At 43.6% G+C, this 15,943-nt stretch overlaps 1 protein-coding gene across 1 annotated transcript in view; it reads left to right on the forward strand.

The window, feature by feature from the left end:
• Positions 1–2,804: 2,804 nt before the first annotated feature.
• Positions 2,805–15,943, forward strand: part of LTK (leukocyte receptor tyrosine kinase) — a 167,811-nt gene continuing 154,672 nt past the window's right edge. Inside the window, exon 1 of the mRNA XM_019552304.1 lies at positions 2,805–2,924. Within this exon, the coding sequence (XP_019407849.1) occupies positions 2,864–2,924 (61 nt within the window). The 5' untranslated portion in view covers positions 2,805–2,863. The remainder of the gene's footprint in view (positions 2,925–15,943) is intronic.

Consider the following 15,943-nt stretch of genomic DNA (forward strand, 5'->3'; position numbering starts at 1 on the left):
CTTTGGGGCCGGTGTGGATTGTTCTTTGGCAATTCAGCATCTAAATTCTGTTTGCAACCTGTGATGCCTATGGAACCAGCCAGAATCTGACTCAAATTCTTCTGTTCTTCTATTTTGTACTTTTTGTAAAAAGATCTCTCTCATATGTTATATTTTTACATGAAGTTTATGATACCTCAGATTTCTTTAAAGTATTTTATATTTAACACCTTCTGCCCAAATTAACTGAAAACTATGGAAAAGATGAAATACTTCTTCTTACCTATTGCTGGGACAGATACACAGGGAAGTATTATTTAAACCTTCTTCAGCTGTCCTACACATTTGAGAAAGTTTCACTTCCAGTAGGATTTTAACTGCTCTTCTCAGGGAAAATTTTTGTTTTGCTAATGATAATACTTGGTGTTCAGAAATCAGTGAGGGCTAAGAAATCTGGTAGAGGCCTTCTTTATTAGCATCCATTCTGTTATAGGACCATGCTGTAACATTTTTCCACACTTTACACTCCTAATAAAATTAATAGGATTTTAGGGTAAAAACTGATGGCAGCTAAGATATGAATTGGCCACTGATCACAATAAATGTTCTTTATAAATAACTGCTTTTATCTTTCTTGTGACTATAATTTTAGAAATGGAGCACTAATGCAGGCATGGAGCTGTGATGGTCAGGGCCTCTCTTGAATTGTTCTTCTTTCAAGAAATTTAGGCTATACTCAGAGATCTCCATAACTCTGCCAAATGTGAAGAAGATCCTGGACAAATAAGCAAGACAACAATTTTCATTACTGCATAAAGGCCAGATTCCATCCTTTTTTAAAAATTTTCCCATTGATATCAGTGGAAGATACACTGTGAACTGAGGGCATTATGGAGTGTTATTTTTAAATCCTAGCCCGTGGTTCGTAATTAAAGCTGGAATTTAGACCTGTCTACTGAAGTGATTTGATACCCCTCCAGGTTAAATAGGAGTCTCATGGATGGAATTTCCATCCCCTTCAGCATGTACAATGTTCTGCTCAGAACTCTTTTAACTTTAGAAAACCTCACACCCATTGCCAATCTGTAACTTACACCTGCCTCAAATGATCAAGCATCCCTCTGAATTTGCTCTACAGAGAAATTATCTTCACAGGGAAGTTAATGCAGATTATGGTAGGATAGAAATGTAAAGTAGAATTGCTATTCCCAATTAATTCTCTGTGGGCATGTCTACACATACAATTAAAGCTCTCTGATAAACATTTGAGCAGTCTGTGCTGGAGTCAGCTGCTCCTGGGCGCAGGATCTTCCCATGCTCCTGAGACCATCCTGGATGCATGTGAAGATGCTGCAGCCAGGAGCAGCTGACCTGGAGTGGGAGCTCGGGGGAGTCAACCTCAGGCTCTGGGTGGCAGAGGGCTGGCTGGGGTACTAGGGTGCTACAGTGCAGGACTAGCCAGCAGGCAGCCTACACACTGTAGCACCCTCATGTCCCAGTCAGCCTCAGTCACAATCTACACATGCGTTTGATCTCATGTAACTACACAATAGGATAGTACTTGTCTCAGATAGTACTATTCTACGGTGGAGTTAATTAGTTTACTGTGCCCTGATACGGGTGCATGTATAGACTGTGATGCTTTACTGTGGAGCTAATTAGCAAACTGCAGTAAGGTGTATATATAGATGCACCCTGTATGGAAGTTTTTAATCTGGAATAAGAATGGCTATTTCAAAACTGGCTTCACTCACCTTGGAAGAAGGTGAAGCTAACTTGGAATATGACAGTCTCACATCTGAGGTCTCTTACAAAGGGAGTTAATCAGGAATTGCTATTCTGGGATGGCCATTTCTAGTTAAACTCTCTGTGCAGACAAGCCTGACATCTAAGTGGATCTAAGTCAGACTAAATTTGTGTAACTCAATACAGAAGAAAAAATGGATTTGGCAAGTAAAGGAATTACAAGGAAGATGTAAGATAGGTGTATGGTAAAGCATCTATACCATACAGTGTATCTTGAGATCCTTTCAAGGGTGCCACAGGGTGCCTGCCATGCATCCATGTTAAAAACATTCTGACCTGTTTTGGTCTTTCTGAGGTCTTTGCAACAGAAGAATTGTTCTGTTATTTTTCTGATGGCAGCTAAGGGAGTCTAGTAAAAAGACAAGTAAAAACTAAGAGATGATGTTTTCTGAGGGTGCCTTAAGGCTATCAAGGAGTGCCTTGAGTCTACAAAAGTTGAGAACTACCCTCAGCATACACACCTCCAGGTCTCCATTGTACAAGGTACACTATTTTAAACTGCTTTGAACACAGGTAAATGGATGTATGGACCTTTTGGGAATCTAGCTGAGTGTAAACATATCTACCTTATTGTAGATAATTCCTCTCTCATACAAGTGCCAGTGGAAGGACACTTAAATCTAGGGAGTTCATTTTACATTGCCAGAATGTGGTCCAGAGAATGTGCATGTGCATGTGTTTGGGAAGTAGAGAAGTTGTATCAAAGCAGCTGCAGGATGAGAGAGACAAAGAAAGGAAGATACCTAATAAGATGCTGAACTCAGCACTTCCAGTTGAATCCTAAAGTTTTTAAAATGTTTAGATCGATGTATTAATAACTGATACAATTTCTGCTTCTTGGATCTGCTGATCTCTCTGTAGCTGAATGTACCAGGTGGGAGGGGGGCAGGGAGGAAACAGGAACAGTGAGGGTTTTAGGACCCATAAGAGCCTCCCTGAGCAGGAGGTGGGAATTCTTCTATAAGCCAGCAAGAGTCCAAGCGTTAACATCAGTGCTTTTGCAGAGCCAGAGAGAAAAAGAGAGGTCAGCGCTGGAAGAAGCACACAGAACAAGAAGCATCCAGGACCCAGCAAAGTCATGGATTGTCTATCATATCTGTTCAGTCCTGCCCAGATGTTCCTGTGGATCACCATGCTGGGTAAGTAACTTATTTTTCACCTCCTTGTGGCACAGTTCCTCTTACACCAAGAGACACAGAGTTATTTATTTTTCTCATTTTCCTTTTCCCCTTAAAAAATATACAGTAAAAAAAAATGAGGGATGGGGGGGTATCAAGCACACAGAGCTGTTCTAACTTTAGAAGACTACTTCTGATGTTGAGTGGATTTTGTTCACTAAATTCTGGGGTGATTTGTAGTTTTAGGAGGGTTGTTGCTGAGTGAGGGCTTTATCTAGAAACAGACTGGTATTCTCCAAAGATTTAAAATGAAATAGACAGTAACACTTCAATCCTACTTAGGTCCTATAATAAATTGCTTTCTTTGTCTCTGTCTAGAGGGAACAAAGAGAATCTTTTGGGCTGATGAAGGGGAGATAGTGGATACTTTTAGGATGGAAGTAGAGGAGATGGTTTGTCGGAGAGGGAACATCTTATAGAAGATGCTTGGTGTGGGGAAGAGAGGTTAGGTTCATAGTTTATGTGGGTGAGGAAAGATATTACAGTTATGGTAGGCAGAGTTTAACACTTCTCATTCACAGAGTGGTGTTCAGGCTGATTTTTGAAGGGAGCCTTTTCATCACTATTTGTTATTGTCAGCCTTGGTTTTGACCTGCAGTTAGAGGAATGAAATAACAGTAGGCTGGGAGAGAAAGGAGGCATGCGGAGAGAAACTGCAGTAATGGAGAAAAGTTGGGAAGTAGGAATGGTTCAGACAGGGAGCAGTGAGGCAAAGGGAGGCAGGACTGGGGCATACTTTCAGCAGGTCACAGAAGCCAGAAAGGAAAAGGCACTAAGAGTCTCTGCCAAGACATGCTCAACTTCATACAGTGCTGAGGTTTCAGTACTACAGCCAGAAATTAAGTAAGTGACAACATCTTGTCCCTTTGGCTAAGATCTCTACCAGGCCATGTAACAACTCTAATTTTAACATTTACTTAAAGATTTTTGTCTTTCTGCCTGATGCCTAATATGACTTCCATTGGGGGAGCTGTGTTTTGCTGCTGCAGGGAGCAGTTAGGTTTCCTCCATCTCTGGCCAAATGCTGAAAGAATGTATGTTCCTAGTTCTTTTGGGCAAGCTGGAATCTAATTTTTTAGGCAGATTTAATCACTTACTTGAATAAGGAATTTTGCTTGTGAAGTGATGGCCCAATCCAGAGTTCTTTGTACTTGGCTGTTTGTGCACTGATGTTCCCACTCTGAGGACACTGATTTACATTAAGTTGTCACAAGAGAAGTCTATCCCATGTAAGCTGAGTGGGTGTGTTTTGCCCAGACTTTTGGGAGCCCCAATTTTTGCGGTTGCCCGGGATCTGATCAAGAGTCACCAAGTGTAATTTCAGTGCTGGCTTTTGGTGGTATGATTAGCATTTGCATGTGAGATTACATCTAACTTTTCTTACAACACATGTTGGTTCCCTAGGACTGCAGTCCAGAGCATGGCTGAATTAGAAAGAGATGAGATAAAGATGGTGTGTTTTAGAGGGTGCAAATAAGAAGCTGAAGGAAAATAAACATTCATTTTACAATCTCTGTGGTACCATGCACCAAAACATTCTTAACCGTACAAGAAAAGATTTAGACACAGTTGTTTAACCCCATAGCTGCTGTCCTGTACTTTAGAAAGGGCTGATTTGCTTTGCTGGCTAAGCCAGTTCTTTTAAGGCCTATTTGGCCAAGGGTCAGGGAATTGTTGCAATCAATTTCTGTTAAAGCAGCCACCCTAGCAGCTTTTTCCTACTTTATTTAACTGGCCTGATCCCTGGCAGTGAACAGCATTCCAGGTCCATATTTCTTTTTTGTGTCTCCCTGGCTGAAATACTTGTTCTTATGAGTACTGCCTTAGATTGGCCATTTCAGTATCCCTTTCTTGTGACGCTTTACATTTTTTCAAATTATGTTATTTGCTGGGCAGGTCTTTTTCTACCCTGTGGGGGGTAAAAACACAAATGTACAAAGACAACCAGAAAACTACACAAAAGCCCAGAAAGGTGGGGGAAGACAGTGTCAGACCAGGAGCTGATATGGAGCTGCATTAGCCAGCCCTGTAGAAATTCTGTTTTTTGTCCCTCCGAGGGGTACTTAAAACACCACCAAGATAAAAACAAATAGGGTGTTTGTTATGAAAACAATCTCATTTTTTCATCATCAGTGTCATGTGTTTGCATGTTAACAGGTTCCCTCCTGGATTTTTATCAAGCAGTTGTTGTACAATTGTTGAGCAGTTGTTGTACTTCTCAGACAGCTCAAACTGAAGACTCAGAATCTCTCCTTTATAGCAAACCACTGGGCCATGATCATACCATCCAACACACAGTGGCTTTAGGACAGAAGGAATGCTTGCTTATTGGGTATAGTTAAAGATGCTGGAAACAATTCATTCAAATTCCTATTTTCAAAGTCTTCTAATAATTGCAATGAAAATTCTTATGGGATGGGGATTGCTCATGGAAAATCTCAGACAAGAGAAATTTTTCAGGGATATATAGATGAGCAGTCTGTCCAGTTATGTACTCACTCATGAAACATTAGAACAATACTGGGTGTCACAAAGTACTGTATTCAGGCATCTTCTGTCAGTCTGTGTTCACTTTGTAACCTTCTGCTCCCAGGAACCAAAGAGATTTACATTCTCCTTTTTTAGGTTTGCCTACATGAGAAGATTGCCCTGGTTTGTTCTACAGTGTACATTTAAACCAGGTTAGTTCAGAATTGCTTAGCAAATGTACGTGAACACATTTCAGGTTGAGTGCCTTGTTTTAGTTAAGTAAACTGCGATTTTCTCATGTAGACAAGTCCTTTCCTTAGCATCAACAGTATCTAGGGGTAGGGACAGACATTACACATAAACTGACTTAAGTGATCAGAAACTGGTTTAAACCTGTAACAACAGATGTTTATTGCACATAAATCAGTTTGAAAATGGTTTGAGATAAACCTGGTTGAATTTAGTATCAGACTTAACTGATTTGGCTCAAACCAGCTTAAGCAATGTCTGTCCCAGACCCTTTGCTGGTTTAAGCTAAACCAGACACCCCTAGTATCCCAGCATGCTCTCTGGGCTGGCAGGGCTCTCTGCTCCACAGCAGGGCTGGCCTCTCTAGCTGGCTGCAGCTCCAGCACATGCTCCAGCCCCCTCACCACTCCCTGCACAGCAGGAATTCCCCCCTCCCCTCTGCCTTGCTGAGGAGGTGTCTGTGTATTAGCTACCAGACCACATACATGCTGGCTAAGGTCTGTACTGAATCAACAGGTAGCTGATAATGTCCCTGTGTTGTTTTCTTAATGAGGTAATAAACACTGAGTTAGGGGTGATAAACACTGTTATCAATTCCCTGCTGGGCTAATCAAAGCATCCTGGTGGTCTGGCCAGGTCCCCCCTCAGCTCAGTTCTGTGGAAGGGATGGGAGGGCTCCTCTAGTACCCCCCAGCTTTTGGCATGTGACACTGCAGGCATGTGCCTGCTTTTCTGTGCAGTATGTCTGGTTACAAAACTGATTTAGCCTAGCAGGTTAGACTAACCTGCAAAGATTGAATCAATTCAAGCTCAGGCTTTTTGAATGTCTGTCCCTTGCCTAGATGCTTAGGCATCTCTTTTCTTCCCTTGGAAAGAGAGGGACATAGGAACAATTTACTCTTAGCTCAAAAGTGGAAGGTCTTTACCATACTCAGCTACTGCTAGGTATAAGACAAATCATAGCAGTTTAGTGAGAGGGCACTTCCTACAGGGTAAGAGTGTGCACTTGGGCAGTGACTGGAACAACTGATGCATGGTAAAGCCCCACCTTCTTTTGCTCCATGGTAGATTGTTCAGATATCTATAACCAAGGGAAATATGCTATGACTGGAATGGGGAAAGGAGCCACCTCCTTGTTTAGCTTATTATGGAACAGGCTTCTTTTTATCAGCTCTGTCATGGCAGTCTCTGTGCTGCCCCTCACAAAGATAGGGAAGTAGTTTTGTGACATTTATTTATGGCCAGGATAGCTCCAATAAGAGATCCTGTAAAACATCCTGCAGGAGGAGGATCCAAGCTCTCTTACTGTAAGAAGACAGTATATCTGCAGGTACAGTGCCCATCCTGAGGTTCTTGGTACCGGCACTACTACACAATTGGAAATCAGGGAGTTGATGGAGATTAAGGACACCCCCTAAAGTGGGAATGGATAGACTTGTTAGGCATAAACACTGGGGAGGCTATGGTGCCTCTGAAGTGCAGTAGAAAAGGTCAGGCTAGCTAGACCTAGACAGAAATTCTGTTATTTGGAAAAACTTGGGAAGGAGTGGACAGAAATTCCCATTCAGTTTCATGCACCAAGGGAACATCACTCAAGTCAAGACTGGAAGACATATGGAACAAGTAAAAGGTCATGTGCACTGTTACTTTAAAGACCGTCTTCTCCCTGAGGATACATGCTGTCTCAGTAACTACAGGAGGTAAAGACTATCTGTCTGTCCTCCTCTCTTCATTTCATTGCTACCATATGGGTCTTGGGACTCAATTAGAAATTGGGAGATTCAAGGCAAACGATATCCCAGTCCAACAGCACAACAAACAACACACCCTAACTGCATCCTGCATCTGTATGAAAGTGCAGAGATCTGAGTTGTTTGTACATGAGCAGAATTATACAGTGTGTGTATACTGGTATGCATTACGTGCTGTGTGTGGGTGAGATTTGTCAGCCAAAACTGTTGGCAAAAAATGAAGGTTTGGTGACAGTGAAATATTTTGGGAATCTGTCTTGGTTTTGCCAAATGATTTGCATTGTGTGGGAGGAAAGCTGGAAATTGAAAGCCTTGAGTGCTCAGATCCAAACGAAAGAGTTTAGTTTGGGTTAGACAAAACATTTAGTTAGAGTGGGGGGTGGGGTCAAACTTACCTGCACATCCTCGCTGCCTCCAGACTTCAGGGAACCTCATGGGCTGCATCCAGCGGTGGCAACATGTAAGCAGCAGTTAGCACTGCCGTTCTCAGCCCCACCCTGCTGCCCACGCACATGCCCAGCAGGGCTCCATAGCTGATAAATTAGTGGCAGACTCCAGCCCCTCTGGAAGCCCCAGAAAAGTTTTGCAAGCTGGTTTCATCTTGTGAGCCTAACGTTTGATACCCTCGGTTTAGTTCAATTTAGCATGAATTTTGTACTTTACAGTTTGCTGATGCTTGTTAAAAGTGGTCATGTTAGGTCAATGTGAGCCTTGTTTTTAATGTTGGTGAATTGAAAAGATGGCTCATTTGCCTGATTGTATCTGATTGTGCACTCTGAGCTCTGCCTTGGACAAAACCTTAAACAATATTTTGGGCGGAAGAGCTTGTCCTAAGATTAATTATATTAGCGGCTGTTCTCCGAATTTGTAACTCAATGCTGGATTGCAGCAACGCTTTTTCAGGTTGTCAGGAAAACAAGAATAGGAACACAGACCACTTGCACTTTTTTAAAGATGTTTTTTAAAAGAGAGAGAGAAACATCACTGCGGGGAGACAGACAGGCCTCCTGGAATCAGAAATGAATGGAGAGGGAAGCCAAGGCTAGGTTGATGTGAACAGAGTAACACATATATACACCAGCTGAATATTGCTCAAGGTATTTAGTTGCAAGAGCAGGCATGATTTTTGTGCAAGTGCTTCAATCGGAGCAGAAAAATAAGTTAATTAATTAATTAGATCAGGCTCATTGCCCTTTCCTGTATCTGAGTATCAGTTACTTCTCTGGAAATTGTACTCCCTCCTGTTCTTCCTTTATTTGTTCCTCTCCCTGACCCTTCCCTCCTCCTGGAACATATCCCACATTGTTGTTGCTTTAGGCTTTTTGTCAGTTCACATGATGGAACCTGTTGGGCTTAGAAATTAAAACGGAAAGGAATCCGTGCATTCAGTGGGACCTGCGGCAGGTATAACAGAAGGCCTGAATGGGAAGGCAGAGACTTGAGAGCTCTAATGAGCAGCAGGTATGGCAGCAGGGCTGCAGGTGACAGAGGATTAGGAGGATTAGGTGCCAGGTCTGATAGCAGAGCTGTGCATGCTGCAGGGCAGTGAAGAACCCAACTGTCAAATTGTTGTCAGGACCTTTTATGTGTGCACAAGGGGAGAGAGTGCAGCTTTATTTTGTTCCCTCAGACCCTGTGCACGGGGGTTCATTATACTCTCAACCCTGGAGCAGAAGCCTTTGCAAATGCAGCAAAGATGAGTGAACCCTCTTTGGTCACTAGTGAAACAGATGGACCCAGAATGGAGTGCACCTCCCTAATAGGTGATAGAACAGTCATGCTCCATGAAATCCAAAATGAGCATTTTGCCTCACTAAATCACCAGGGCTGGTGGAAGAGCCCAGCCTTAACAGTGTATATAATCAGACCCACACTAAGCAGTGGGTTGACAGAGAGAGAAACGAAATTGGATTAATGTAGAATAAAGAGAAGTGGAGCTAGTTATTCAATAAACTGTAGACAGAGAAGGAAGATCTACAATAGACACTAGGATAACAGAGAAAGGGTGATTTTAGCTCTATACGAATTCTTAAGCTAAATAAGACCCCGTAAAGGAGGTAGAGTTATGAATCTATATTTTCTTTTTAGGCTAAAACTAATGGAAAAACAAGAAACTCGTTCACAGACACTTTGGGCAATAGCTTCCCTAACTTCACTGAAAAATCTGGATGAAAAATTGTTGATCAGCTAGTCAGTGATCATGTTAAAAAAACTGGAATTAAGAAAAAAATCAGAAAATTACAATTTATAAAAAATGGGGAAATATGGAAATACAGATTACAGGAAGTACCTCTTGAAGCCTACATATCCCAACTTAGGTTGTGCATTTTCCATACATACCCATATCTGTTATGAGCATCACAGATATAAAGTTGGCAGTAACTCAGATTCCTTATTCTGTAGCATTTCAGCTGGGAATGATGTTTGACAGAACTGTCCAACTTCACATGGCCGGGGGTGCACATTGAAATGGTTGCAGGTGCCAGGATGCACACTGGGCATGTTGCATGCCACAGGGGATGCATGCCACGTGGGCTGTCACCTCACCCCGTCCCTACCACCTTGGAAATAATGTGAACCCTCCCACCATACAATGTGTGTATGAAGATACAGGGAATGAGACTGCATGAGAGTATGTGGAGTTTAAGGTGTCAACTTCTCTATATACACACTGACTACTTCTGCATACCATACAAATTATTTAATAGATTTCATAAACATTAGGGCTGGAAGGCACCTTGGAAGATCATCAAGTCCAGCCCCCTGCCATTTTACCTAAAAATGGCTAACATAAATTACTTGGTGGTCCATAGGCTACTGCGGCAGGGCACTGTTGGGCTGGATCAGGCATCCAGCAAGTACCTGATGGTGGCAGCCATCTTGAGAACTTAATATATAAAGGCTGCAGTCTGCTGCTGCCAGCGGAGGCACAAACACTGCCTGGCTGAGCTGCAGCAGAAACAACCAGGTGGTAAGGGCAAGAGCTTATAGGGATGGCTAGGAGGCTCTTGGTCCTAGGCACAACCTCAAACTGCACTCTGCCAAGGATGGGTGGCCTGGTGGGGATCCTAGTGGCATGGGAGCCCCCAGGAAATGCCAGGCCAGTTACCACCCCAGTAAAAGGTGGGTCGGGGCACCTTAATAACTCCAGCCACCACAACCGGGTGGGTAACCCCATAGTAGAGCTGAGAAGGTGGACCTGTTTGAGAAAGTGGGCTAGATGCTCAGAAGCCTAACTTGAGGCACCCTCGACTGGTCAATACTGGGGCCAGGACCAGAAGAGCTGGGGCCAGGGGCCCACTGAGGGATGCCCAGAGTCAAGGACCTTGGGTTACAACTGGCCTTGGAAGTGAGGCCAGGGCTTGTGTGGCTAAAGGTCCCGGGGGGGAGCCACACCTGAGAGGGGGAAGAGTTCAGGGAGCTAGGCAGCTCAGAATGAGGGTGGGGTAGGCCACCTGATTGGAGGGGTCCCGACTGGAGGGTTATGGGACCCAATGTGGGGCTGCAGATGTTAAGAACTGAAATGTTATCTGTGAGGCATGGGCTGCAGTGTAGGGGAGGTTTGGAGCTGCAGGTAACACCCCCTGGCATCAGGGCTGGGAATGGGCAGCCTCCTGTCTAATTAACACCATAATTTTGTATCAAGATGTGGCCAATGAGAGAGGTGGGTGGTTAGCCCAGAAACAGGTGGGCGGGGCAACATCTAACTGGCCCTAGGAACACCCCCTGATACAGCTACCTAGGTTGCTAATCAGTCAATATATTGTTGATAACTAGAAACATTTTCCTTATTCTTAGGGCCCTTCTACATGTGCAGGTAAAGGTGTTGTAGGATCTAATACACGATGCACACAATCACGCCTTTTTCCCTGGCAGGAGCATGATTGTACGATCGCACAATAGATCCCATCATACCACCTTATTGCTGGTGCACAGGGAGCCTAGGATCAGGATCCCCCTGCAACAGCAAGAAGCAAGCTCCTACAGTTGGGAGCCTCCTAAACTGAGGGGCTCCCAGTTGTGAGCACATCCCATGCACCCCCACAGCTGGGAGATGCAGCTGCTGCAATCTCCCAGCCCTGGAGGTACGTGGAGTACCCCTACAGCTGGGAGATCACAGCTGCTGTGGTCTTGCAGTCCCAGGGCATTTCAGGCACCTTCAGCTAGGAGACTGTAGTAGATGTGATCTCCCAGCCATGGGGGCACCCCATGCACCCCTGCAGCTGGGAAATTGTAGTGTAACCCATGGCTGCCAGGACCCAGCATCTGCAGCTGTGGGACCTGGGTCCTAGCAATGTGGGGCCGTGCTGGGGCTCTACAATGTAGAGCCTGATGCAGGGCCCAGTTCACAACTGGTGGGTGCTGCTGGGGCTGAGATTCCCCTTGGTGGCAAGATTCCCAGCCCCAGCTGGGCATGGTTCACCCCTGCAGCTGGAAGCCCAGTCAGATGATGTAGCTCCCATCCACAGGGGAGACCCTGCGACATGGGCAAATTAAACCTGGATAGCAACCAGCTCTAAAGTTAGTATACATTTTCAAGGTTTAACTTTAGAGCTGGCTGGATCTATTTATATTGTGATAGGTACTTTGCGTGTGTACCTGATCTCAGTTAATTGTGCAGTTAACCACTAAATTGTGTAATACCTGGAATGTGTAGAGGGGGCCCTGGAGCCAAAATATAAGAAATGTTTTAGTTCTTTTTCATTAAGATTAACTGCATATTTTTCCAGGTCCCAAGACTAGTGACAGAAGTGCATTCCATTACAGGAAAAAATTGCACAGCAAGTTTGTTTTCAACATTCTCTTGGAAAACAGGAACAGGATAGTGGAAAATCTGTCCTCTACCCCACAAGCAAAGAAAATAAGTGGTATATTAAAAAAGAAAGTACTTTTATAAGAATAAGGGAAAAATGGGAAAGAAAGGCTAAGTGCATGTGTGCTGTGCAGGGTACTCAAGAGCTGAATTTTTATTGCACTTAAACAATTTAAATCCACCTAAACAGCCAGGATGCCAGCCCCATGACTGGATTAAAGAAACAAAGTATATCTTGCAAAGATGACTTTTCACTCAATTTCAGGACACACACACACAAAAAGGTGCTAAGCATGGAGGCAGGGGAGTGAGGATCAATCAAATATCCTCTATCTGTCTTTACTAGTGGAAACTTGGTAGGGCCTCTGGTTGGAGATGTGAAGGGTTTGTTCTTGTTCTTGGTTTTGTTTTGTTTTTTTATTTTTTTAGGTAAAATGGCAAACATTTCAGAAATATCACACTTGGAAAAATGAGAACTCATGTGGAAAAGTATTCCACCGCTTTTTGTTCACTTGTTAGTTAAAAGTTGGTTAGGTAAGTTTGAAATGCTTCTGATAATCTTGGATCTTTGCTGGTTTCTAATGTTCAAGATTATCTTTCTTAAATTTGAGTGTCTTAAATGTTTTAGTTCACAATGAGGAAGTTCATAACTGCTTGTCCAATTCATCCAGAAATGTACTGTCTGCCAAACATCTAATGGACTTTGAAGGAACAGACAGCATTGTGGACTTTAGGGAGTTTGGTTAGTATAATGCATGCATTAGTAGGAGCACTGCAAGCAGATCGAGGGAAGTAATTATTCCCCTCTGTTCTGCTCCGGTGAGGCCATACCCGGAGTACTGTGTTCAGTTTTGAGCCTCCCACTATAGAAAGGTTGTTTGGAACGAGTTTGAAAGAGTCCAGCGGAGAGCAATGAAAATGGTTTTGGGGGCTAGGGAATATGACTTATCAGAGGCTGAGGGAACTGTGTTTATTTAGTCTGCAGAAGAGAAGACTGAGGGAGGATTTGATAGCAGCCTTTAACTACCTGAATGGGGGTCCAAACAGGATGGAGCTAGACTGTGCTCAGTGATAACAAATGACAGAACAAGGAGCAATGGTCTCAAGTTGCAGCAAGGGAGCTGTAAGTTGGATATTAGGAAAAACTTTCTAGGAGGGTAGTGAAGCCTTGGAAAAAGTTACCTAGACAGGTAGTGGAATCTCCATCCTTGGAGATTTCTAAGGTCTGGCTTGACAAAGCCCTGGCTGGAAAGATTTAGTTGAAGATGGCCCTGCTTTGAGGAGGGGGTTGGACTCCTGAGGTTCCTTCCAACACTAATTTTCTATGATTTTTTTGCACACTTCAGAATGTCTACTGATTTCTTAACATCCATGGCTGAATTAGTAATTATCATGGAGTTAAGGGAAGCTTAGATCAGAGATTTTAAATACTGTCCAGGTTCCTGTGGTGGTTATAAGCTACAATCATGCAGCGCTTATAATTTATATAAAGCAAATCTCAAAGTATTTATAAACCATGAAAGTGTTCCTGTTGCAAATTACATACTTTAAATACATTACAAATGCAGAGATGTAGGTTCTAACTCTACAAACCAGCAAGGTTTTGTGCCATTTTGATAGTCAAGCTTTGATATGCAAACAAAGGGAAGTCCCAAATAAGAAGTTGGTAAACCTAAAGTGAAAATAGCACATACGTATTAAGTTAGCTAGGGGGAAAACTAAAGGATATCATCATGTGAAAACAATAAAGTAACCTGCAAATACTGATATTTTAGGAAATTAAAAACTGAAGTTAAAACCAAGCACAATACAAAAAAAAGTCCAAAAGGATGGAAACACAAAAATAAGGTATGCAAACATTCTCAACAAAATCATGAGACAATCTCATGCTTACACAACACTTCATTTTAAACAGTGACAATAAGAACTGTCTAACTATAATTCCCAACCTGCATACCTTTCTCAAGGTATGGATCTGCACAACACTTGAAGCTGCCCTTCAAAGGCTGAGCCATACAGACATACAGGTCCTTTGAAGCTTTCTAAAAGGGACTCTGAAGGAAAAAGGGGCTTCAGGTTATGTATGAAGTTGCAACAGGGGACTCCCAAGTCCAGCATCCCATAGTGCTCAGCTCTCCCTTTCCCTGGGGAGAAAGCAGGGCACTATATCAGTGAGGAGTGCCCTCCTGTCTGATCCACCTCCACTTTTCCAGCGTGCCCCCTATGGAACTGAGAGACTGTGAGCCCTGTGTGTCCTCACTCCCCTCCTGAACCCCCACCTCTCCAGCCTCCAATCCCTAAACACTTCTCCACATCTGGTCTCCCAATTCCAGTAGGGGAGATGGGATGAGATCCCTGGTCTCCTGGTTCCAGCTGAGGCTCCCACCACCCTTGACTGGGGACGGCAAAGCAGCAGGCCTTGACAGACCAGGGGTTACAGAACCATACTCACTGTCTGCTCCAGTCCACTTCCCCCAGCTCTGATCTCACTTTCCTAATCTGGTCCCCTCACTGTGCTAGCAGTGCAAATTTTACCATTTCAACCTGACACCAAACTTTGGGGTAAAGCGTCCACACCCAAGGACAGGATGGTCATCCAGGCTGACCTTGACAGGCTCAGAAAATGGGTGGCCAAAACCTGATGGCTTTCAACATCGAAAAATGCAAGGTACTCTACCTTAGGAAGAAAAAACTGCAGCATGCTTATAGGCTCAGCAGTGTTACACTTTCTAGCACCACAGCTGAAAGGGACCTGGGGGGTCATAATTAACCACAAGATTAATATGAGCCACCAATGTGATGTTGCAGCCAGCAAAGAGAGCTGGCTCTGGCTTGCATCCATAGATGCTTCTCTAGCAAATCCCAGGATGTCATCCTCCTCATCCTTGGTGAGGCCACAGCTGGAGTACTGAATCCAATTCTGGGCTCCACAATTTTAAAAGGATGTGGAGAAGCTTGAGATCTTGAGCCCAGAGGAAAGCCATGTGCATGATCAGAGGGCAGGAAAACAGGCCTTATGATGAGAGGCTGAGAGCTATGGGACTCTTCAGCCTGGAAAAGTACAAGCTCAGGGGGGACCTGGTGGCTGCCTATAAGTGTATAAGGGGTGTGCATCAGGATCTGGGGGAACGCCTGTTCACCAGAGTGCCTCATGTGGTGACAAGGTCAGAAGGTCACAAACTCCTCCAAGACCATTTCAGGCTGGACATAAGGAAGAACTTCTTTACTGTCCAAGCCCCCAAGGCCTGGAACAGACTCCCCCCAGATGTGGTGCAAGCACCTACTCTGGACTCTTTTAAGAGTCAATTGGACATTTATCTTGCTGGGAATGTGCTAAAATGATTATTATAGGTTCCATCCACCTTACTACATCACCTACACTGATTTCACTATCATTTGTGACTGTACCAGCTATCACTTGTAAAATTAACCAAATATTGATTTTAAGTAACATTTTTAGGACAACTTTAGTTAAATGCTGGGTTTTAGTCTTCAGTAGGAGTAGCATTTATTCCTGTTTCAGTGCATTTGCCGTATGTGTTACATCCATTACTGCTAGATACTGTTAATTATTAATTATAGTTAATTATTTAAGGGACAGTACTATTTTGTGACTGTCACAGAGAACTGAGCAGGAGAAACAAGAAAGGAAATGAGGCTTCCAGTGCTTGCCATTTCCAACTACATTGTAGGACATT

This window comes from Crocodylus porosus, unplaced genomic scaffold (genome assembly GCF_001723895.1).
Source record: "Crocodylus porosus isolate Cpor-Errol unplaced genomic scaffold, CroPor_comp1, whole genome shotgun sequence".
Classification (NCBI taxonomy): domain Eukaryota; kingdom Metazoa; phylum Chordata; order Crocodylia; family Crocodylidae; genus Crocodylus; species Crocodylus porosus.